The sequence below is a fragment of the Sinocyclocheilus grahami genome, unplaced genomic scaffold, assembly GCF_001515645.1.
Source record: "Sinocyclocheilus grahami isolate Dianchi unplaced genomic scaffold, SAMN03320097.WGS_v1.1 scaffold605.1, whole genome shotgun sequence".
Taxonomy (NCBI): Eukaryota; Metazoa; Chordata; class Actinopteri; order Cypriniformes; family Cyprinidae; genus Sinocyclocheilus; species Sinocyclocheilus grahami.
Window position 1 is genome coordinate 74,452 of NW_015505784.1, and position 25,324 is coordinate 99,775.

Here is a 25,324-nt window from a genome sequence, read left to right on the forward strand (position 1 = left end):
ACCCTTCAGGGTTTGTTCATCAAATCTATGTAAAGTGATTTTTATTTGTATTTCAAACTGCTAGTGCGTGTAAATCCATTCAAAAGTCCTTTTTTCCCCAGTGATACTAACAGTGACCCTGAGAGGAGTCACGTCTGTGCAGATGGAGTTTGAAACAGAATTCCTGGTAGAATTGCACAGAAAAGCTTTCTGATCAAAACACTTGATTGTTGGTTCTGTTCACCTCATTTAATGCTGATTACCCAACCCTGCTAAATGTATCAAAGGTTACTTTTTGTCAAGCTAGATTTACCTTTCAAATACTGCAACGTATATGTTTTCAGTGGCCTGAATCACACACCTTGTGTCTCAGGTTTGACTATACAAGTAATGTCCTAACCAGCATTTCTGACTTTGTGAATAAAACGAGTCATTCAGAGATATTAAATTCACACGACTGTTCAAAGTTTGGGGTTGGTAAGACTTTTTAATGTTTTTGTTTTTGTTTTTGAAAGTCTCTTATGCTCAAAAATACTGGAAAAAACAGTAACATTGTGATTACAATTTAAAATAACCGACTATATTTTACAATGCAATTTATTTCCGTGATGGCAATGCTGATATTTCAGCATCATAACTCCAGTCTTCAGTGTCACATGATCTTTCAGAAATCATTCTAATAGGACATGCAAAAAAAAAAAACTCTGTATAAAGAACACATTAAACCCCTGTATAGTTCTTTAAAGGTTCTCTAACTCGCTCTTAAACTCCTAGTTTATTTGGGGAAAGGATTAAAAAATGACATGTATTTCCTGAGGATAATGTGGTTCTCCACCTTTTTGCCCCCAAGGCCCACTATAAGGAAATATTCCAGGGCCCACACATGAGACTTTATGACCTCGGGAAAGCATAAAAGTGATTCCAAACAGCTTTTGCAATGTAGTAAATTTCCATTCATAGCAAACATATGAGAGTGGAGTAACATATCTAAAATCTAAGGAGAAGAATGGGGTTCCTCTTATTGTTCTACATAGCACCATTTGACAATAGTGCTGTATTGCACCTTTAAAGATAGGTGCTATGCAGCACTTAAAGTGGTTCCCCTATGATTACAAGCTAACGAACAACTTTTAGAGCTATTTAGAATCATTTTTGTTCAGAGCGTATGCTGATTTTGGTGCTCAAGAAACATTTCTTATACATTTCAGTGTTTTACTTTCATGTATTATTATGAGCATATATTTATTTATTTTATTATTCAGCATTACTACCTTTTTGTCTTTTTTCATTGTTTGTTTTTTCCCTCACACTGTATCAAAAAAATAATAAGTCATATAAAATAAATGATTCACAATACAAAATAAATCAAGGAATATTTCATATTATTTTAGTGTTATTTTCAGTTGGACTGCTTAATATTTTTGTGAAAACCATGGTACATTTTTGTAGGATTCTTCGATGAAAAGAATGCCATTTACTTGAAATGTTAAACTTTTATAACATTATAAATGTTTTAACTGCCGCTTTTGATCAATGCAGTATGTCCTTTCTGAATAAAAGCATTAATTACTGTTCAATTAATTGAACGGTGGTGTAACTACCACAAGCATATAGAAGAAAGGTCAGTCCTCAAATTGTGAAGTAGTCAGGTGACCAGTATGATAAGCTTGACCTCACTAAACACTTGACCAATATAGATTTAGATCCAACATTGATCTGAACAAATCATGTTCGCCTCTCGGCAGAACCTTGATAAACCTAACCTTGAGTTCTATCACAATACTATGACCAATAAAGTGAGTATGCAGGAAACAAGGCCACCAGCTTATGAAATAGTACTGGGTATTATTTACGTGAACTGACAATCCTATGATGATGAGCAGCATCATAACCAGTAAACACCATGAGTCAGTGTGGAACCTTTGTGATGAGCTGGATCAGTGTTCGACTCATGTCTGACCCGCTGCCATTTTCGCTGCGACTTAGTCACAGCTTTTTTTCCCTTTTGTTTTTTGTCTATTGGTTTTTCTTCATTAAAACACAGCAGACCCTGCAATCAGCCATTGTTCTTTTTCAAGGCCCTCAAATGATTAAATGGAGACAGAAGAACTATGTCAAAGGAACAAAGGAAACAGAAAAGGAAATGTTGATTCAGAAGCCTTAGAATCTGATTTATATCATCTCATTTAAACCTGCATGTTTTATATCAGTAAATACCACTGCATAGCTGTCTAAAATGTACAGTTCAATAAACTGTGGTAAAACATCACTGAACTCTAAAAAGTGACGAGCACATGTCCAAAATATGATTCATTTTTGTTTATCCCTCATTCCTCTTGTTCTTTCTTATCCTTTACATAAACTATACAGAAACAGTTGTATAATTTTAGCTATTTTATTAAACTGATATTACTTATTTAATATTACATGAGTGTAGAACTGACTGACACATTGCGTGTTTCAGGTGACCTGCAATCCTGTGCCAAAGTCAGACACACCTTCAACTTCTGTACAGAAAGTTCAAATGTCACTAAAGAGAACAGCTCGTATGACCCCACTATGGAGGATCATGGGCACTAAACCTCATGGCGCCTACTGCCAGAACAACTATGAGTGCTCGACAGGAATATGCAGGTGAATGCATTTTTTGAATCCTTTTTTTTTTTTTTTGCATCAAGTTTTTTGTCCTACTGACAATACTTTCAAACATATCTTTGAAACAAGAAATATAAGAACTGATTCTCAATTTTAATTTTGTTCCACAGGAAAGGCCACTGTTCCTACAGCCAACCGATTAATTCCTAAAATGAAGACTCCTTCCCTTCTCTGATCTGACATTTCTACACCATCATGCATGACGAAAGCTTGATTCAGTGAGCAGCAGGAGGCAACTGAATGTGCAATGCAGTTAATAATCAGTTAGACATATAGTATAGTAAGCCACAAATGAAGCAATAGGTAAAGTTCTGAAGATTGTGCTTATCATAAGGTACATAACATGTGGACTATTTTGAGAGTGCAAAGAAAATCAACATAAACCTCATAATCTACCTGCAGTGATATTGCTATATACAAGAAGCATTATTAATGGGATTTGCATGACATTTTTGATAGACATATTTCAGGTGGAATTGGGAAGGTGATACAGTATGTGTTTTGGGCCAGTTTCCCTGAACCAGATTAAGTCCAATCCCTGTTCTGGATGTCCATCGAGCAGTACAGAGAGAGTATAGCTTTTGCCACTAACAGCTGATCGCAGGACTACGCTTAGTCCAAACATGGAAACTGGTGTGTAGTATTAGATCATGTTACTTGTAAGCTATATATGCAAGTGTAGGCAAATGTGTCTACTAGTGCCTTAGCTCAACCCAAATGCCGTTGAACCAAAGCTAGTCTGGAGAAAAAGGGACAGAGAAAGTGCAAAGTTTGCCATTATTGATTGTGCCTATATATTATTAACCATTTGCCTCCGTTCTTTGCCTTTGTCTGTGTGCTCACGTTTGTTTTTATTTAATTTAAGGCTCATTTACCTGTAACTATTTATGTTGTTATATACAAGTGTCTCCACCTCATCTCATAGATCAGGATTTACAAGCATCGTTTCAATATGGGATTACTTATTTATTGTATTGCTCTTTTCATTTTGTATGACTCAACAGTTCATTTAAAGCTCTTTTTTATGTATCTGACTATATATCAATATACGATTTATAAGTTATATTTACTGTACTGTAACTCTCATCTGATTGAACTTTGGGGTTCTAAAATAAAAACATGTTCAGAGAAAAAGGCTTTTATGTCATGAACTCCATTTGTTGCATTTACAGTTGCACAGTTCAGTGCAGTTTTGCCAGCATATTTCTCAGCTGCAGTTCCAGGAAAAACTTAATTCTAGTGCATTTAAAAAATGTAAACATTTGTGAATTTGGCCTGAATAGCTGGACGTCAATCACTGTTACAGATTTGTCATGCAAGCCTCTGCAGTGTGATCAGGGTTTCTCAAGGTTAGCTGCACACAGCAGCTATTTGGCTGATATGGCAGACCTCACAGAGGTTAGCCAAGCATGTGCAGTGCAGACTGGGGACTAACATTCAGAGACATATAAATCAGTGATTCTGAAATGATAATAAACAGAGCAAAAGAAAAATGACACTTTTCAAATGGCAATTCTTTTTTGGCATTTTATCATTGACAGTTTTGTTGTCAGACAGATGAAGAGATATGAAGATCACGACATGAAGTCATATGGTGACGTGCTGAGGATTATGAGCAGCAGCTCAGCACTCAGCCTCGGTGTGCTGTTCACGCGTACATTCTGAGTGACAAAGAACTCTGGAATTCACAGAACCAAAGTTAAGTAGTGATCAGTGTCATTTCTCCTGATTGTGTAAGTGCTAAACACCCATACATGAGGAGCACTGGAAAATATGATGTTTTCTGTCAAAATAATTTTAAATTGAACTGTTAAAGATTGTAAAATGCTAAACTTTTAATTGGTTAACGGTAAGTTCTCTTACTATTTTTTTGTTATCAGTTATGTATATTAGGGTTTTATGTTACAATTCATGTTGTTGAATGTCTATTGCATTATTTTAGTGTTACCATGATGGTGTTTTGTATTTGTATGTACATCATTGTACACCTACTTTGTTTTGTCATGTGGCTTTCTTTTTACCACCTGGGTTTTATGGCATCATATTAAAGGTGATGTGGCATGTTTGTTTTGTAAATTACAGTTTTGAACTGAAACATTTGTGACTGCTGCCACTAAGTGGACGTGTGTGCGCGAGACAGATCTTTATGATATCACAGATGTAAAAAGAAAAGTAAATATACAGCGCTTTTGGTGAGTTTTGTGCAAAAGAAAATTTTGGTCTAAATGTTTGTATTTTTTCCCAAAACAAGAAAACCAACAAAGAATTATACTGATGTTTTACAAAGTGTACTTACTGTCAGTGTTGGGGGTAATATATTACAAGTTACGTAATCAGATTACTTTTTCAAGTAACTTGTAAAGTAACGCATTACTTTTTAATTTACAAGAGAATATCTGAGTTACTTTTTCAAATAAGGAACGCCAGTTACTCTTTTTTGCCCCAATTTATTGATTGACAGCTCTCCTGTCCCCATGTTGCTGTAGTTCTAAAATAAATATGAATATGCATTAATTCATCTCACTCACACAAAAAACACACAGATTCAGTATTCCTCAAAATGAATACAAATAACGCAACTCAGAAAATGACGCAAACCTGGAATAATTAAATGTTAAACAACACAAATATCCTTTATGTATTTAATCCCATTCTATTAACCAATGTCTTCGCTTCTGACCTTCGATGATCCAGTTCAAGCGTACTAATAAGCAAAAATGACTCTAGACAAACATTTGTGTGTTTTTTTCATTGCTGAAGTGTGTTGAAATTTCTGCATTCTACTGTACGGACGTAAATTGACTTTCCCTTCAGCCTGAGGCTTATTCGTTTCACTTTTGGTGTGAAACGGCTTTTATATTTGCCAAAAATATAACTTTTTTATTTTAAAACTCTTTTCATTTTGTATGACTCAACAGTTCATTTAAAGCTCTTTTTTATGTATCTGACTATATATCAATATACGATTTATAAGTTATATTTACTGTACTGTAACTCTCATCTGATTGAACTTTGGGGTTCTAAAATAAAAACATGTTCAGAGAAAAAGGCTTTTATGTCATGAACTCCATTTGTTGCATTTACAGTTGCACAGTTCAGTGCAGTTTTGCCAGCATATTTCTCAGCTGCAGTTCCAGGAAAAACTTAATTCTAGTGCATTTAAAAAATGTAAACATTTGTGAATTTGGCCTGAATAGCTGGACGTCAATCACTGTTACAGATTTGTCATGCAAGCCTCTGCAGTGTGATCAGGGTTTCTCAAGGTTAGCTGCACACAGCAGCTATTTGGCTGATATGGCAGACCTCACAGAGGTTAGCCAAGCATGTGCAGTGCAGACTGGGGACTAACATTCAGAGACATATAAATCAGTGATTCTGAAATGATAATAAACAGAGCAAAAGAAAAATGACACTTTTCAAATGGCAATTCTTTTTTGGCATTTTATCATTGACAGTTTTGTTGTCAGACAGATGAAGAGATATGAAGATCACGACATGAAGTCATATGGTGACGTGTTGAGGATTATGAGCAGCAGCTCAGCACTCAGCCTCGGTGTGCTGTTCACGCGTACATTCTGAGTGACAAAGAACTCTGGAATTCACAGAACCAAAGTTAAGTAGTGATCAGTGTCATTTCTCCTGATTGTGTAAGTGCTAAACACCCATACATGAGGAGCACTGGAAAATATGATGTTTTCTGTCAAAATAATTTTAAATTGAACTGTTAAAGATTGTAAAATGCTAAACTTTTAATTGGTTAACGGTAAGTTCTCTTACTATTTTTTTGTTATCAGTTATGTATATTAGGGTTTTATGTTACAATTCATGTTGTTGAATGTCTATTGCATTATTTTAGTGTTACCATGATGGTGTTTTGTACTTGTGTGTACATCATTGTACACCTTCTATATATTAGTATATAATGCTACTTGTGATGAACTTTGTTTTGTCATGTGGCTTTCTTTTTACCACCTGGGTTTTATGGCATCATATTAAAGGTGATGTGGCATGTTTGTTTTGTAAATTACAGTTTTGAACTGAAACATTTGTGACTGCTGCCACTAAGTGGACGTGTGTGCGCGAGACAGATCTTTATGATATCACAGATGTAAAAAGAAAAGTAAATATACAGCGCTTTTGGTGAGTTTTGTGCAAAAGAAAATTTTGGTCTAAATGTTTGTAACAATGTTTGTATTTTTTCCCAAAACAAGAAAACCAACAAAGAATTATACTGATGTTTTACAAAGTGTACTTACTGTCAGTGTTGGGGGTAATATATTACAAGTTACGTAATCAGATTACTTTTTCAAGTAACTTGTAAAGTAACGCATTACTTTTTAATTTACAAGAGAATATCTGAGTTACTTTTTCAAATAAGGAACGCCAGTTACTCTTTTTTGCCCCAATTTATTGATTGACAGCTCTCCTGTCCCCATGTTGCTGTAGTTCTAAAATAAATATGAATATGCATTAATTAATCTCACTCACACAAAAAACACACAGATTCAGTATTCCTCAAAATGAATACAAATAACGCAACTCAGAAAATGACGCAAACCTGGAATAATTAAATGTTAAACAACACAAATATCCTTTATGTATTTAATCCCATTCTATTAACCAATGTCTTCGCTTCTGACCTTCGATGATCCAGTTCAAGCGTACTAATAAGCAAAAATGACTCTAGACAAACATTTGTGTGTTTTTTTCATTGCTGAAGTGTGTTGAAATTTCTGCATTCTACTGTACGGACGTAAATTGACTTTCCCTTCAGCCTGAGGCTTATTCGTTTCACTTTTGGTGTGAAACGGCTTTTATATTTGCCAAAAATATAACTTTTTTATTTTAAAAACAAACAAGCAAGCCCTGTCCAGATATAAAAAGTAACGCAAAAGTAACGTAACGCATTACTTGCCATAAAAAGTAACTAAGTACCGTGATTCGTTACTTTTTTATGGAGTAACGCAATATTGTAATGCATTACTTTTAAAAAGTAACTTTCCCCAACACTGTTACAATCATAATAGCAAGAAAATAACCAACTACCCCAAATAAATATATTAAGTAAAACAAATGATCAGGGGGATGATTCATTCAAATGAGTTAACAAGGGATTTTAAGTATTTTATACATTCAATTTTCTTTTCTCTTGTATCTTCTAGCATCAGTTCAGTTTTAAATCGCAGTTTCATTGTGAATTAACTCTCGTTCTTGAACGGTAAAATAAAAATGAGTCGAATCTTGTGAACGCAGGTCCTTCATGACTTCAGGAACGCGATGTCCTCTCTGTTTTCACAAGATGTCTAAAAATCTTTGAGGTGAACGTTTTTACGACCTTACTCCCTAAACGTTTCAGACTAGTTCCTTAAAAAAAGTTTGTCGCTATAAATGTATTCGACTTTACATAACTTGAGCTCACCGGTGTTATTTTGAAAAGTCGGAAGATCCTCCCAGCTGCCTGTAAGCGCGAGTGTGCAAGAGGCAGTTCCTTTCCTTCCGGATTTTGCCCTTAAGTGTTCAGGTTTGTTTATATTCACTGAATCTATGCAAGCGTTCTCGACAAAAAGCACGTATTGTAAACACCCCTCCTCTTCTTAATGTCCGTGTTGGTTTATTGCAGGAGGATGTTGGCGGTTTTTGAAGCATAAAGGTTTTTCGCAAACTTTATAGGAACTAAAATGAGGAGTCGCAGCAATTCTGGAGTTAAACTTGACAACTACGCGCGGATAGTTCATCAGACTATACTGCGTCACCAAGTGAGTGTTTGCATTTCTACACGGACTAAACAGTTTGTGTTTTCACTAAACATGCCTTCATTCTTTAAATGTAGATATTTTGATCTGCCACAGAAGAGTATGCAGTTTAGTGTTGTGTTAAAAACACACTCCTTTAATGTATAAAAAGTACAAATGAAAGTCTACATGTGTATGCTATATCAGGGGCAGAATTTGACCAGGGCTTTTGCCACCAAAAGTGAAAAAAATGATTTCCAATTCATTTTTAGTTAGTAATGTATCTGTGATAGTGTATTTAATTATTAACTGTTTTATTCTAAATTAATTTAAAGTATTTCACTTCAGTAAAATACATGTTGCGTGCTTTTATGTTGGATAAAATAATATACCTTCACAAAGGAAAAATACCCATGAAAATAAATTCAAATATAATTTCTGACGCAGGTGTATACAGTCCTGTTTAAAAATATTTTAAAAGTCTCTAATGCTCACCAATGCAGCATTTATTTGATCAAAACTACAATAAAACAGGGAATGTTATGAAATACTATTACAATTTAAAATAACTGTTTTTTTTTTCCATTTTGATATATTTCGAAATATCATTTAATCCTGTGAGGACAAAGCTTAATTTTCAGCGTCATTACTCCAGTCTTCAGTGTGACATGATCCTTCAGAAATCATTCTAATATTATTCTCTAATATGAATATTTAATTTATTTCTTGCTGACCTCAAGCTTTTGAACGGTAGATTACATATACATATATATTAGTATGTGTGTTTGTGTTTTTTTATGGAAAAAATAATGCTTGCATATTAATTATACATATAGTGTATTACCTGATGCACTGGGCATTTTTAACTAGCTGTATTGGTAACTTGTAGGACCCAGTGACAGGTCTGTTACCAGCAAGCCAAGAGCAGCCTGATGCCTGGGTGAGGGACAATGTCTACAGCATCCTGTCTGTCTGGGCCCTCAGTTTGGCTTACAGGAAGAACGCAGACCGTGATGAAGACAAGGCTAAAGCCTATGAGCTTGAGCAGGTACAAACTGAGATGGGGATTTTTAAATTTTTTTTGCAGTGCATTGGTATTGATTCTGTGACCTGAGGAATCTGTTCGTTACCTGAATGAATGTTCACAGGATGAACTGATTGAGTAAGCCTATTAATCCAGTACAGCGTTTAAGATATTTATTCAGTAACAACATTTGTTCATGAGAACGTACATGTTGTAGAACCCAGAAAGAACCCACAGACTCAGTATGGTCTGCTGGACGAATATTTTTAATCACATGAGCGCATGTGGCAACTGTTTGGTAACAGCAACATCAGAAGCCGTACCAAAATATTCACCAGTGGATTGTATTATTTTACTTCCATGCATGTGTTTTTTAAAGAAAGGTCAGTTGACTTTTCATGACTGCGTGTGTATGTATCAGTGTATCTAAGCGGTCTCTTTACAGTGGCTCAGAAGTGTTATGTTACTCATGTCTGTGCTATTAAATGAAGAGCTGAAAGGTCACAGTTGAGCCTGTGTTCCAAGTGTTGTTTTGGAGGCAGTCTGTTTGTCTTGATCTCTTTTTTCTTCTTTCAGAGTGTGGTGAAGTTGATGAGGGGAATTCTTCAGTGCATCATGCGACAGGTACCACCCGCCATTAACATTAACCACACTACATGCTCAACAAGTAAAAAAGATACAGCAGATAGATATTCAACAGCCAGACCTGTCTGTACGTTCCAAAACATGCATTGATAGCACTTTCCATTTTTATTCACGGTTTATTTACCATAAATTAGGTAAATTAGGCTGTAAGCTAACAAACATGCATGCATACACTACCATTCTAAAGTTTGGAGTCAGTAAGATAAAAAAAAAAAAAAAAGAAGTTTATACTTTTATTCAGTATTTTATTTTATTTCGAAGAAATGCTATTCTTTTGAAATTTGTTAAAGAATCCTGAAAATAGGTATTTTGGTTTACACAAAAATATAATGCAGTTACCTATTTTTAACATTGATGATAATAAGAAATGTTTCTTGAGCACCAAATCAACATATTGGAATGATTTCTGAAGGATCATGTGACACTGAAGCGTACAGTCATGGCCAAAAGAGTGATCAGATGCATTCTAAATAATTGCTAAAAGCTTCATTGGTCAAAAAAATGAACTTTTCACAAAAACAACAAATTTCACTGTTTTTTGATCCTGACACAAAATGACCAGCTAACATTAAAGGGGTCATATGGCGTTGCTAAAAATAATATTATTTTGTGTATTTGGTGTAATGCAATGTGTTTATGCGGTTTAAGGTTAAAAAAACACATTATTTTCCATATAATGTACATTATTGTTGCTCCTCTATGCCCCGCCTTTCTGAAACGCGTCGATTTTTACAAAGCTCATCGGTCTGAAAAAGCGAGGTGTGCTCTGATTGGCCAGCTATCCAGTGTGTTGTGATTGGCCGAATGCCTCAAGCGTGTGACCGAAATGTTACGCCCCTTACCATACTGTGATGCCCTGTCCAGCCGGAGCGACGAGACAAAAACATTAAAACCCATTATAAACAAGGCATTTGTTGCATCCAGTGGGGGCATAATTACGGATTATAATGACTTATACTGTCTTTTTACACGTTGCATTGCGTATCGCGCTGTGTAAACAAAACCACGTCTGCATTTGTGATCGGAGAAATGACAAACAACAAGCACTACTCTACACTGCTCAAAACTCGCGTTTGAATCGTAAGTGGCAAATTATTTACATATAAAAAATTAACTTGCAGACTGTGAGTCAGAAGCGTCAGACTGTCCTAGCAAAGTTGGACCTGCCCCACTTTATAGAAACAGCCTTTGTGCCACGTGTCCTCTTTTGGAAGGCCAAACAAAGTAGTTTCGCTTTCACAACGAAACATACAGCGACTCCACAACATGGCAGCGGCGGCAACAGCGAGAATAAAAGTTGCGCCTTCTTTCTTTGCGTGAACATTTGGGCGGCATTATGCTAATCTTCCCACATTGTGACGTAGACGTGGGGGCGTGTTAGAACAAGCCGTTTTAGGTAGACGTGGTTGACTTTATATTTTTATAAAGAATATCTCTTTGGATTTGAGACTTTAGTCTTTGCAACTTTACAGATCTTCTTTATGCACCAAGAGCTTGTAACACTCCAAAGAGAAAGGAAAAATTGAAATCGCATCATATGACCCCTTTAATTGACTAATCATATCAGCAGCACATGTGAAAGTGTGAATGAGTATTAGTCAGGTTAATCGCTATCATACTAATTAGATTGTAAGAGCAGACTGATTGCTATAAAAGGAGGCAAGAAGCGCTTCCAATCATTGTGTTCTTGTTAGCAATGGTTACCTCCAAAGAAACACGTGCAGCCATCATCGCTTTGCATCAAAATTGCCTCACAATCACATGCAAGGAAACTGCTACAAAGAATATTGCATCTGAAAGAACCATTTACCGGATCATCAAGAACTTCAAGGAGAGAGGTTCAACTGCAGTGAAGAAGTCTTCAGGACATCCCAGAGTGTCCAGCAAGTGCCAGGACGGTCTCCTCCTGAGGAGTCCGCTACAGAATCATGTCACCAGCAGTGCAATACTTGCTCAGGAATGGCAGCAGGTTGGTGTGAGAGTATCTGTACACACAGTAAGGCCAAGACTTTTGGACAACAGCCTGGTGTCAAGAAGGGCAGCAAAGAAGCCACTTCTCTCCAAGAAAAACCTCAAGGACAGACTGAAATTCTGCAGGAAGTACAAGGATCGGACAGCAGAAGACTGGTGCAAAGTTATTTTCTCTGATGAAGCTCCCTTCCGACTGTTAATAACTAGCTACTAATAAGGCAAGAATGGATCGCCATCAGTCAGGATTTGGCCCAGAAGCTAATATCCAGCATGCCAGAGTGAATTGCAGAGGTTTTGAAGAACAAGGGTCAACACTGTAAATATATACTCATTGTATTTGTTTTTTGCCAATAAAGGCCTTTAAACCTTATGATATGCTTATCATTGTTTTTCAGTATACCATAGACACTTGTGGAAAAACAATCTACAAATACTGATGCAGCAAACTTTGCAAAACACAAAATTTATGTCACTGCCAAAACTTTTGGCCACGACTGTAGAGTAATGCTGCTGAAAAATCAGCTTTGCCATCACAGAAATACATTATTTTTGAAAGTATATTAAAATCTAAAATGGTTATTTTAAATTGTAATAATAGCCTATTTCACAATATTACTGTTTGTATTTTTTTTATCAGATAAATGCAGCCTTGGTGAGCATAAAGAGACTTTCAGAAACATTACAAAAAAGCTTACATGCCACAAACTACTGAACTGTAGTGTACATAAAGTTGTACACACAAATATACAAATGCACATACATGGTTATGCAATCTATCAGTCTCATACACCGTTCAATTGTGCATAACACATATTACCATTTTGTCCATTAGATATTGTCTGAAGTGCTCTTTTGTGCTCTGTAGTGCTATCTCTTGTCCTCTCACATTTCACTGCAGATGGACAAAGTGGAGAAGTTCAAATACAGTAAGAGCACTTTGGACAGCCTCCATGCCAAATACAACACTCAGACCTGTGCCACTGTGGTGGGTGACAGGGAATGGGGGCATCTCCAGCTTGACGCTACCTCACTCTATCTCCTCTTCCTGGCTCAGATGACTGCCTCAGGTACTCCAGGTCTCCCTTTAGAGCTTGCATAACATGACTTAAGACACATCAAGACACCTGAGACTCTTAAGAGTACTCGGTTCTTCCTCTAAAAGTGTACAAGCTTTCTTTTTTTCCCCTCTAAAACAGTAGAATCTCTTTTTGTCCACATTTTACAGTCTTTAGTAGGCCTGCACAAGTAATAAATGATAAAGATAGCGCTTGTAGTTTGTGACCGGTCGTGAGCTCTAATTATAAGAGTGTTCAAATAAGTGCAAAATGTTTATTATTTTTTTTTTTTTTGCAGTGGTTGAAGAATTCTGTCATTCCAAACCTATAAAACTTTTGTTCAGAAATCCTGGAATCTGATTGGATACTTTGTGTACTGAGCCTAGCATTAGTAGATCTTCTCCCACATATCCTTTGCCATGTCTTGTGTCCTTTTAGGGCTGCACATTGTGTACACTCAGGACGAGGTGGATGTGGTCCAAAATCTGCTGTTTTACACTGAATCTGCATACAAAGTGGCTGTAAGTCTCTCAGTATCGATCATATAGGCCTTATGTATTTGTATATGTTTGTATGTTTTTCACATTTTAGTCTGCAATTGTTATTAAAAAGCCACTCTCTGTAACTGGCATTTTCTCCTGTGATTGTTCAGGACTATGGGATGTGGGAGAGAGGAGACAAAACCAATCAGGGGATCCCTGAACTCAATGCCAGCTCAATAGGGATGGCTAAAGTGAGTGTGATGAAACAAAATAGACAGTCAGTCCTCTTCTGAGCAGCTGAGAATTCTGAGACTGGCATGATGGGGAGGGGATTGTTCATGCCGTGCACTCATGAACACCGCATATTAACGTGACCCAATGTAACCTCAACATGAACTCTGTGGTATTAGTGTTCCTTCCCAGCTTTCCCTGTCAGCTTGTCATTTCTTTTTCCCCCCCCCCTGATTGTGACACTTACACATCTTCTTTATGCACCAAGAGCTTGTAACACTCCAAAGAGAAAGGAAAAATTGAAATCGCATCATATGACCCCTTTAATTGACTAATCATATCAGCAGCACATGTGAAAGTGTGAATGAGTATTAGTCAGGTTAATCGCTATCATACTAATTAGATTGTAAGAGCAGACTGATTGCTATAAAAGGAGGCAAGAAGCGCTTCCAATCATTGTGTTCTTGTTAGCAATGGTTACCTCCAAAGAAACACGTGCAGCCATCATCGCTTTGCATCAAAATTGCCTCACAATCACATGCAAGGAAACTGCTACAAAGAATATTGCATCTGAAAGAACCATTTACCGGATCATCAAGAACTTCAAGGAGAGAGGTTCAACTGCAGTGAAGAAGTCTTCAGGACATCCCAGAGTGTCCAGCAAGTGCCAGGACGGTCTCCTCCTGAGGAGTCCGCTACAGAATCATGTCACCAGCAGTGCAATACTTGCTCAGGAATGGCAGCAGGTTGGTGTGAGAGTATCTGTACACACAGTAAGGCCAAGACTTTTGGACAACAGCCTGGTGTCAAGAAGGGCAGCAAAGAAGCCACTTCTCTCCAAGAAAAACCTCAAGGACAGACTGAAATTCTGCAGGAAGTACAAGGATCGGACAGCAGAAGACTGGTGCAAAGTTATTTTCTCTGATGAAGCTCCCTTCCGACTGTTAATAACTAGCTACTAATAAGGCAAGAATGGATCGCCATCAGTCAGGATTTGGCCCAGAAGCTAATATCCAGCATGCCAGAGTGAATTGCAGAGGTTTTGAAGAACAAGGGTCAACACTGTAAATATATACTCATTGTATTTGTTTTTTGCCAATAAAGGCCTTTAAACCTTATGATATGCTTATCATTGTTTTTCAGTATACCATAGACACTTGTGGAAAAACAATCTACAAATACTGATGCAGCAAACTTTGCAAAACACAAAATTTATGTCACTGCCAAAACTTTTGGCCACGACTGTAGAGTAATGCTGCTGAAAAATCAGCTTTGCCATCACAGAAATACATTATTTTTGAAAGTATATTAAAATCTAAAATGGTTATTTTAAATTGTAATAATAGCCTATTTCACAATATTACTGTTTGTATTTTTTTTATCAGATAAATGCAGCCTTGGTGAGCATAAAGAGACTTTCAGAAACATTACAAAAAAGCTTACATGCCACAAACTACTGAACTGTAGTGTACATAAAGTTGTACACACAAATATACAAATGCACATACATGGTTATGCAATCTATCAGTCTCATACACCGTTCAATTGTGCATAACACATATTACCATTTTGTCCATTAGATATTGTCTGAAGTGCTCTTTTGTGCTCTGTAGTGCTATCTCTTGTCCTCTCACATTTCACTGCAGATGGACAAAGTGGAGAAGTTCAAATACAGTAAGAGCACTTTGGACAGCCTCCATGCCAAATACAACACTCAGACCTGTGCCACTGTGGTGGGTGACAGGGAATGGGGGCATCTCCAGCTTGACGCTACCTCACTCTATCTCCTCTTCCTGGCTCAGATGACTGCCTCAGGTACTCCAGGTCTCCCTTTAGAGCTTGCATAACATGACTTAAGACACATCAAGACACCTGAGACTCTTAAGAGTACTCGGTTCTTCCTCTAAAAGTGTACAAGCTTTCTTTTTTTCCCCTCTAAAACAGTAGAATCTCTTTTTGTCCACATTTTACAGTCTTTAGTAGGCCTGCACAAGTAATAAATGATAAAGATAGCGCTTGTAGTTTGTGACCGGTCGTGAGCTCTAATTATAAGAGTGTTCAAATAAGTGCAAAATGTTTATTATTTTTTTTTTTTTTGCAGTGGTTGAAGAATTCTGTCATTCCAAACCTATAAAACTTTTGTTCAGAAATCCTGGAATCTGATTGGATACTTTGTGTACTGAGCCTAGCATTAGTAGATCTTCTCCCACATATCCTTTGCCATGTCTTGTGTCCTTTTAGGGCTGCACATTGTGTACACTCAGGACGAGGTGGATGTGGTCCAAAATCTGCTGTTTTACACTGAATCTGCATACAAAGTGGCTGTAAGTCTCTCAGTATCGATCATATAGGCCTTATGTATTTGTATATGTTTGTATGTTTTTCACATTTTAGTCTGCAATTGTTATTAAAAAGCCACTCTCTGTAACTGGCATTTTCTCCTGTGATTGTTCAGGACTATGGGATGTGGGAGAGAGGAGACAAAACCAATCAGGGGATCCCTGAACTCAATGCCAGCTCAATAGGGATGGCTAAAGTGAGTGTGATGAAACAAAATAGACAGTCAGTCCTCTTCTGAGCAGCTGAGAATTCTGAGACTGGCATGATGGGGAGGGGATTGTTCATGCCGTGCACTCATGAACACCGCATATTAACGTGACCCAATGTAACCTCAACATGAACTCTGTGGTATTAGTGTTCCTTCCCAGCTTTCCCTGTCAGCTTGTCATTTCTTTTTCCCCCCCCCCTGATTGTGACACTTTGCTCAGAACAGAAGGGTTCTTGTTGTTCTTTCTCTGTCCAAGAAGACTGAGCACCATTATAAAGTTAGGGAACTAGCCCTTAACCTGGTTTTAATACAATGTACTGGTTTGAATTTAGAAAATCTGTCAAAATTCAATTGTCGTAGCTGAATTTGTTGTCTGTGGCCCTGGATTTCAGTGCACACTGAATGAATATTGACTTTGTTGTGACATTGTGAGGACAAAACTCTGTCTAAGCCCCTGAATGGACCCTTTGTTACTGCAGGCAGCACTTGAAGCCCTAGATGACTTGAATCTATTTGGAGCCAAAGGGGGACCTGACTCTGTGGTTCATGTTTTAGCAGATGATATCCAGCACTGCCAGGTGAGGCTATAGTAGTTCTAGTGCTCTGATTTTTTTAGGCACTTTTTTCACCATCACCTTATTAGAATTTAAAAAAACAAAACAATGATCATCTCCTTACTGCCACATATTCCTCTCAGTCCATTCTGAGCTCTATGTTGCCCAGAGCTTCAATGTCTAAAGAGGTGGATGCTGGCCTCCTGTCCATCATTTCATATCCAGCCTTTGCTGTGGAAGACATGGAGTTAGTCAATATCACTAAGGAGGAAATCATCTCTAAGCTCCAGGTCAGAACTTGATCTCGGACATGAGGAACTTGTCTGTCTCTCACTCTATGGTGGTTTATATTTGTTACATGAATCCCTTTTTGTCTGTAGGGAAGATATGGCTGTTGTCGTTTTCTTAGAGATGGCCACAAAACTCCTAAAGAGGTCAGTATAGCCAACACACAGACACATTGTGCTATACATTAATTGTATTGGATATTTTTTTAATTATACAAATACTTTAGAATGTGTAGAAACAAATACATATAGTTTTACATCTAGTATTAATAATTATTACAGAAATATGTGGATGTGTACTGTACCTGTTAAATGTGTCTAATTATGTCTGTAATAAACTAAATTGATCATATTTTTTTTTAAATACTTGACCTCTTTTCACAATAGGACCCCAACAGGCTGTACTATGAATCTGCTGAGCTGAAGCTTTTTGAAAACATTGAATGTGAGTGGCCACTTTTCTGGACCTACCTGATATTGGATGGCATCTTTATCAACAGTCCAGAGCAGGTAAAACCATTCAGAATTTCTGTTTAACCAGTCTCATTCTGGCAATATGAGTGTTTTGGAAATATGAGTTAATATGATGTAAATTTGAATAAATATGATGAAGATTTAAGGAAATTTGTACCCTACATGCTTAAAACCAAGTTAATAGAGAGTTAGAATATCATTAGCACATAAAGCATTGGATGCTTACTGCACTGCTTGTCTGTTCTCTTCTGTCATATACATACATTCTTTTTTAAAATATTTTCTTATCAATACCTATTACATTATATATTTTGCATATGTACAGTGGGGCAAAAAAGTATTTAGTCAGCCACCAATTGTGCAAGTTCTCCCACTTAAAAAGATGAGAGATGATCAACAATGAATTTAGAGGGGGACAAAGTACACAACTCCATTACTTAAGTGAAAGTACAGATTATGCTGGTCAAATATTACTCCATTACAAGTAAAAGTTGTAAAGACAGATTTTTCAAACTTTTTTGTAAAAGTACAGAAGTACTTGCTTTTAAAAATACTTAAGTACCAAAAGTAAATTTCCGTTTTTATGTCAATGCACTGTTTTATTATTGTTGTATTTAATACTTGCAATACCTCTGAAGTAACTTACAATACATTACACCTACTGAATACACTGACTAGCTTGTAGTATCTTTGGAATAAAGAGCTTTTAGAATATTAAAAACCTATGGGGAAAAAACAAAAAAGCAGAAAGCGGGATGGTAGTGATCTCACACAGCTCTGGACACATCTATGTGTAACCATTCATCCACATTTGAACAGAGTGGACAGTGAAATTGCTGTAAATACAGACGTGATAAGTAAGAAAGAAAAAAAAATCAAACTTCCTTTAAAACCCAGCAACACAACTGTAGCTGTATAACTTTACAACAGCAACACTGCTTTAACAAAAAAGCAAAACAGCAAGACTTATTTGACATCAAAACAAAAATAAAAAAAAATGCTGTCTAATCGCTCTCGCTGTACTTTGATGTCACAGAATGGTCTGTGCAGTGCTGCTTCAAGTCCAACAAGTTTATAATGTGGTACATTCCCATAAACATTTACTCAATATAGCATGTAGGTTAGATGAGTTAATAAATCCACATAGAATATCAGATCAAATTAGTCATTTGAAAACAGCCTGAGTGATTTAGCTGTACCCCGCCTTCTCTCTCTTTCTCTCTCTCTCTCACACTCACTCACTCACTCTCTCAAAATGGCTTCACATCAGCGCATCTCGTCTGCACTATAAAAGAGCTGCTGCACGCTGCAATACAAGACTTTCGCTCGTGTTTCGGGACAGTTGTATAATTGGGTCACTGTTGCATCATCACAAAAGTGTATCATTTGCACATCTTTTAAGTCTTTCTAAGTCTTTTTAAACCATTCGGTACTCGCACGCTCCAGAGACTGTTTTCTGTGGGTTCACAGTCACATCCAAAGTGTGTGGACATAAAGCCGCTTCGCAAACACCTCGCAAATATCAAATTGAGTTATTTTTCACAGATTAATGAGCTTAAGCAGCCAAATACACACAAAATGATGTCAAAATGTCTGTCCTGGCAAGTATCCTCATAAACGCAGTCGGTTTTGTTTTAAGTGAATGTCAACAGTTGAGAGAGAAAACGCATGTGTATCAGTATATTGGATCCGTGTATTCGGTCTTGTGTCAGCAGCCTAATAAAGCTGTGCTGCCTGTCATTAATGTTAATCAAACAATAAAAGACAAAGAGACAATCACTACCCCAGCAAACATGCCCCTTTGGGGCCCGTGGCGTGTGGGCCCACTGTGGGCAGAAAATCTAGCCCACACAGGCAGTCCTCTGTGGACCCTAATATTGGCGTGAAATGCGGGGCATGTGTGGGGCCCTAGTGGGACAGCCCAAAGTGTGGGCTGGCCCACTCAAAGCAAAGTGGGCCCATAACATGTCCACAGTATATTCACACTGTGGGCTGAGTGTGGGCAGTACTACTCTTGACTGAATCACTTTTGTAACTAATTTAAAGGATTTGGAAACCAATTGCTTTTATATTTCTGTACTTGAATAGCCTACTACTGTTATACCTAAACAGTTTTCAAAATTAAATGCTGAGTCTAATTGATAATATTGGTTGAACAATATTCAGTGATGTGATACATTCTCTGCGTGGAGTAACGTCTGGCATAGTCACAGCTTGTACTTATTAAAACAAATAGAAAGCAAACACAGCATTAATAGTCATTAATTTTAGTTAACATGATAAATTTGAGCAGAGATTTGTATTCTTATTTTACATGTATACTTGTAAAATAATGGAACATTAGGTCATGAATATTGTCTCAAATGTCATGGAAACGTCAGGGAAAAGTCATGGAAATTCATTGGTAAAAATGTGTTCAAACCCTGTTATATAGACAAAAAACAATATATTCCTTAATGTCTTCTTGTCTTCCACAATATCTTATGTTCACAGAGGAAATAAAGTAGTACATTTTTGGGTGAACTATCAAACTATAACTGTACAACTGTAGTTTAATAACAACCAGTCAATTAAATCAATTAGACATCTGTCTAACAAAGCAAAGAGTACACTATTTGTCTGTATACATATACTTTTTCTGTTCCTTGTCTATTTTTCAGATGTGCACATGTATCTTCCCAGTAAGCTTTTCCACTCCCCTCAGCCTGCGCTTAATCTAAAAGATTTCAAGGGACCACTCACGAGTCATGTGTGTATATGCACACACACAAAGGAACTTTTAATAATGCAAAACTGAGATGACTGGAAACTCTTTGATGTTTCATTGATCTCTGTAGAGTCCAGAGGAGCCCTTTTCCTCTGAGTGTAACCTGCCACTGGACACTCATGGTGGCATTGACTACAGTGGTTTAGTCCAGGTGCTTAAAGAGACTCAACAAATATACCCCAGCAACTTAAGACTGGTTTTGTGCTCCAGGGTCACATATGTTCTTACAAAAGATTTCTACTTCATAGAAATGCATCATGGTTTTCACAAAAATATAATGCAGCACATCTTTTTTATCATTGATAATAATAATAAATGTTTCTTGTCCAAATCAGCTAATTAGAATGAACAGTATGTCAATAACATGAAATAGATCGTTAAACGCATAGCAAAATATTTTTATGCAAAATAGTGGAATATATTCATTTTATTGTTTGTTTGTCTTTTTGCCCACAGTGTCATGGCCTTTCAATAGAAGGCTTTGTGCTCCCATCTTCTACCACAAGAGAGGTCTAGGACCAATTAAAGTGTTTTAAAAATCATTTCACAAGTTCCTCTCATTGCTTTCTGTAAACCGCTTTATCTCTCCGTCTCTCCAGATGACCCCGGGTGAGATTAAGTTTGCGGTACATGTGGAAAGGGTGCTGAACCGTGTGCCTCAGCCTGAATATAGGCAGCTGCTGGTCGAAGGGATCCTGGTACTTACAATGCTGGCTGATGTGGACATTCAAAGCGTTGGCAGCATCATCCACATAGAGAAGATTGTTCACATTGCCAATGACTTGTTCTTCAAGGACCAGGTATGGGTATTTAACTGTGAAATGTTTCAAATAACATGATTTCACTTTGTATATATTATCATCAAATGTTAAGTAATTTCCTTTCTCTCGCTGCTGCAGAAGGATCTTGGTGCAGAGGACAGTATTTTAGAAAAGGATCTCTCTACGGGAATCTGCCGGCTCCTATATGATACTGCACCCAGCGGTCGCTTTGGCACCATGACTTACCTCTCTAAAGCTGTGGCTACCTACGTCCAGGACTTCCTGCCTAGTGGCGCCTGTACTGTACAGTGATACCATGAAGTTTTTAAATAGTATCGTTTTTATTGTACAGAGGAAGAGACCACTATTTTAGAGCAGTTATTTAGGTGTTTGTGTGAGTTTGAGTGTGAAGGCAAAATCTGCAACTGTTTTGAACAAGATTGAATAAACTTGTTGAACAAATGCTTTGGTAGTTCACAGTTTGATGGTGTTGTCATTCAGTAGTCCTAATATAGGTTTTCCGTCAGTGTAGCTCCATATTTAATTTTTGACAGGAGTGAAAACAAGTCTGTGAGGAATGGAAATACAGTGTGTTCAATGTATTGCCCTGTTGTTTAACAACAAGGTGAAAATGTGGTCTTTAGAACCATTATACAGTGCTTGTCAAAACTAAGTATGTCCTTGTTTTAATGTGCGTAAAATTCGATATAGTGTCCATCCTGACTAAGATCTATTAAGCATGAAACTCAGTTTTGTTCTTTGGTTTTTGTTTGCCAACATGAAAGAATAACTGTACTGCGTAGTGTACTGTATCTTTGTTTATAATCTACAACTAATGGACAGGTGACTAGTTATTGCTACTAGTTATTATGTACTTAGTTTCATAACATTCGTTGTGTTTTAGACTTGCACTTGTGGTCTTTACAGCTCTGTTACAAGCCAGTATAGATGTATGCATGTACTTGAAGAAGCCTTTATGAGATAGTAACTTTTATTTATTTTGCTTAGAATGTAATAAATTACAACTTCAATTTAAAATAAAAACAATTGAAATAAAGTATTTTACTTATTGAATTACCCAGACATTTGTGAGTTGTTGCTGTTTCCCACCAGAAAGGAGAAGCCAAAACGCCACGAATAGAACAGAACTCTCTTCAACAAGAACCAAGTTATAGGCCTGATTTATTTTGAAATAACGGACGTTTGTTGCTGTAACGTTCGGCCAGAGTGCACCGAAAGGCTCTGTATCGATTTATGAGGTGCTTTGATTTTAATAGTTTGATTTTAAATGAGTGATAAAAGCGAGAGTAATTATGATAAAAGCAGAAATCGTAGCGTGGTGTATGTTTACAGTCCGGAGTACATCCAGACATGCGACTCGCTGTCTAAAGTGCCAAACCGGGTGAGAAGAGCTGCACGTTACTTCACACACTCCCAAACACAACACGCATAGTGGGATTCATCATTCATAGTGAATATTATAATAGAGACATGAACGTGAGAGGGAATCGCGTTTGCTCTAGCTAGCTTGGTACTAATGGACAAGTAACGTACTGTGTTATGGACATCTAGCATAGTAAATTACCGTGGGATTCTTTTGGAGTATCATTCAAATACCAATCTATATGAATGTGTTATTCAGTGACTATCATGGAATATATGAAACACACCTGAACGTATTTTCTGAACCCATCACAGTGCCGGGGTACTACACAGTATTACTGTAATTGTTTGAATGCATAACGTGTAAAAAGTTAAATGAGTAACGTTATATGGTTGGTTTTCTTCACTTCTCTCTTTCTCTCACAGGCGAGTATGGTGCATTCATTGATTGAGGCGTATGGCTTATTAAAATACATGAGGTGTGTCAAGATTATGTCTAATAGACAATTTCTCAGTGTTGAAATATGTATTTTCTAGTATGTAAATAATGTTAACGGATGTGTGTGTGTTAAGGGTGGTGAAGCCTCATGTGGCTTCAATAGAGGAGATGGCCGTGTTTCACACAGACTCTTATCTACAGCACCTGCACAAGATCAGCCAGGACGGGGACAATGATGATCCTCAGTCTGTTGACTTTGGACTGGGTGAGACTTGTGTTTAATAGACCTGAATTCAGATGATTAGGCCCGTGATTACTGTACTAGTACATGGCCAAAAGTTTGTACAGTAATCATGAGTATAAATAAGGACTTCCTTTTCCAGCAGCTTCCATTCCTCTTGGAAGATGTTGATTCTGGTTGCAGGAACCTGCTCCTCTTCTGACACACGTGCATTAGCTATGTTTTGTTTAATATAGTTGTGATGATGACAAAACTGCTTGCTTTCGAACATCTTATTTAACAGAGCAACTAGGATATTGACAGATATTAAAATAGGAGTGCTAAAAGAATAAAATATTTATTTATTTAGTTCTTGAGGGGACAAATAAAAATTCAATTGAATTTATGTAAATCCAAATAAATATTTTATTCTTTTAACACTCCTATTTTAATATCTGTCAATATCCTAGTTGCTCTGTTAAATAAGATGTTTGAAAGCAAGCAGTTTTGTCATCATTACAACAAAAGTACCAGCAAAAATATGTAGGGGGGCACCTACTGTACATCTCACTGTTGTTCCTATTTGTTTTTTGTATTTCTTCCTGTTAAAAACTAGCATTTAATAGACAATCGCATTTAAATGTATATTTTCAGAAAGCATTTAATTGATGTAAAATGGTTTAATTTATATCGTAAGTTAACATGTTAAATATGGCAGCCCTTTAAATTGTTTAAAAAAATGTTCACAGACCACCTAGCTCCCCCATTCGTCCCCAGAGCCCTGTTTAAAACCCTTGGAATTAGAATTAGGTGTCCATATACACTTTTGGCCATTAGTGTGTCAGCCAAGCTTATAGTGTCCCTTGTGTTGCATGCAGTGCAGGCAGTTCCCTCTTGCTTACAGCAGAGGACAGTATTATACTTTAATCTTTCTCAGACTTTCCAGTTATTACAATCAGTGTTTCATTTTTTGTACTGGATCACGGCCATGTGTAATTTAAATGCCTGACAAACTGACACTTCGTACGGTTGGAAAAGGTCCACGAGCCGGGACTCGAACTCGGGACACCCAAAGCGCAATGGCGCTATATGTTGGCACACTGCCCACAAGGCTATCGGCACTGACTAAAAGAATCTTTTTAATGTAACTCAGTGTTTATTGTTCTTTCTCACTCTCCCTCTCCATATCTTTCCTCTCACTTTCCTCTGTACACCCCATCCCATTGTCCCTCTGTGTTATCAAACCTCCCACTTGTCGCTCTCTTTTTTCAGGTTATGACTGTCCGGTGGTGGAGGGTATTTTTGATTACGCGGCTGCTGTTGGAGGAGCCACTCTGACTGCTGCCCAGAATCTCCTTGATGGAAAGAGTGATGTGGCCATCAACTGGGCCGGAGGGTGGCATCACGCCAAGAAGTAATACGGCACAACAGGCCTTGTCCCCACCCTCTTGTGTTTCACGTCCACATCAATCATTGAGATGCCAGTGGCATCTTTGGCATAAGTACTAAGAAGATCTGCATGGTTTATGGTTTAAACCAAGTTCAAATTTTGATGTTACAATTTGTTTGCGGAAGCTTGTTAAACAAGCTGAGTTTTCATAAAGTATGTTTATTGTAGATGAATGTTTATGTATGTGTCGGACATTGTTCAGTGGGTCACTGGAGCAGCTGATTGAATATGTGTCGTTATATAAGGGACGAGGCATCTGGGTTCTGTTATTTGAATGACGCTGTTCTTGGAATCCTCAAACTGCGCGAGAAGTATGAGAGAGTTCTCTATGTGGATGTGGACCTTCACCATGGAGATGGTAATAACACTTCCATAACAATAACCATAACAGCCTGTTGTTGTTAATAGCATTTAGCATCCTTCTTTTCCACAAATAGTCCACAAATTGGCTTTAGATTTCTAACTGATTTCCAAACGCACGTTAACACCAAGAGCAAATGTTAGATGGGTCAGTGACATGACACTCAATTTCATTAGAAACTTGAAATGAATTTATTTAAAAACACACAAAAACACATGCAGTTCATGCATACAATCGTTTTAATGCACCTTTTTTTCTTTCTTTTTTACATTTCCAAATTAAACGTCATTTTGAGTTTTTTTTTTT

At 37.1% G+C, this 25,324-nt stretch overlaps 3 protein-coding genes across 3 annotated transcripts in view; all 3 read left to right on the forward strand.

Annotated features, from left to right (window-relative positions):
* Positions 1-2,443: 2,443 nt before the first annotated feature.
* On the forward strand, positions 2,444-3,396 carry LOC107557501 (liver-expressed antimicrobial peptide 2; the record flags this gene model as incomplete). The annotated part of the gene is given in 2 exon segments (XM_016240930.1): positions 2,444-2,613; positions 2,745-3,396. Coding segments are annotated over 2 exon segments (210 nt in total), but the record flags the coding sequence as incomplete, so codon positions are not given.
* A 4,497-nt stretch (positions 3,397-7,893) lies between these two features.
* Positions 7,894-22,241, forward strand: LOC107557495 (phosphorylase b kinase regulatory subunit alpha, skeletal muscle isoform-like). Its single transcript, XM_016240927.1, has 16 exons — positions 7,894-8,155; positions 8,255-8,390; positions 9,256-9,414; positions 9,967-10,014; positions 12,905-13,073; positions 13,500-13,582; positions 13,714-13,794; positions 16,802-16,900; positions 17,020-17,166; positions 17,257-17,310; positions 17,551-17,698; positions 20,298-20,386; positions 20,475-20,555; positions 20,852-20,914; positions 21,004-21,204; positions 21,304-22,241. The coding sequence occupies exons 2-16, from the start codon at positions 8,313-8,315 to the stop codon at positions 21,475-21,477; spliced, it is 1,674 nt and encodes a 557-aa protein (XP_016096413.1). The 5' UTR covers positions 7,894-8,155; positions 8,255-8,312; the 3' UTR covers positions 21,478-22,241.
* A 121-nt stretch (positions 22,242-22,362) lies between these two features.
* The window catches only part of LOC107557496 (histone deacetylase 8-like), a 26,278-nt gene continuing 23,316 nt past the window's right edge, over positions 22,363-25,324 (forward strand). The window contains exons 1-5 of the mRNA XM_016240928.1: positions 22,363-22,567; positions 22,975-23,027; positions 23,122-23,252; positions 24,480-24,621; positions 24,903-25,057. Coding sequence (XP_016096414.1) covers positions 22,454-22,567; positions 22,975-23,027; positions 23,122-23,252; positions 24,480-24,621; positions 24,903-25,057 — 595 coding nt within the window. The 5' untranslated portion in view covers positions 22,363-22,453. The remainder of the gene's footprint in view (positions 22,568-22,974; positions 23,028-23,121; positions 23,253-24,479; positions 24,622-24,902; positions 25,058-25,324) is intronic.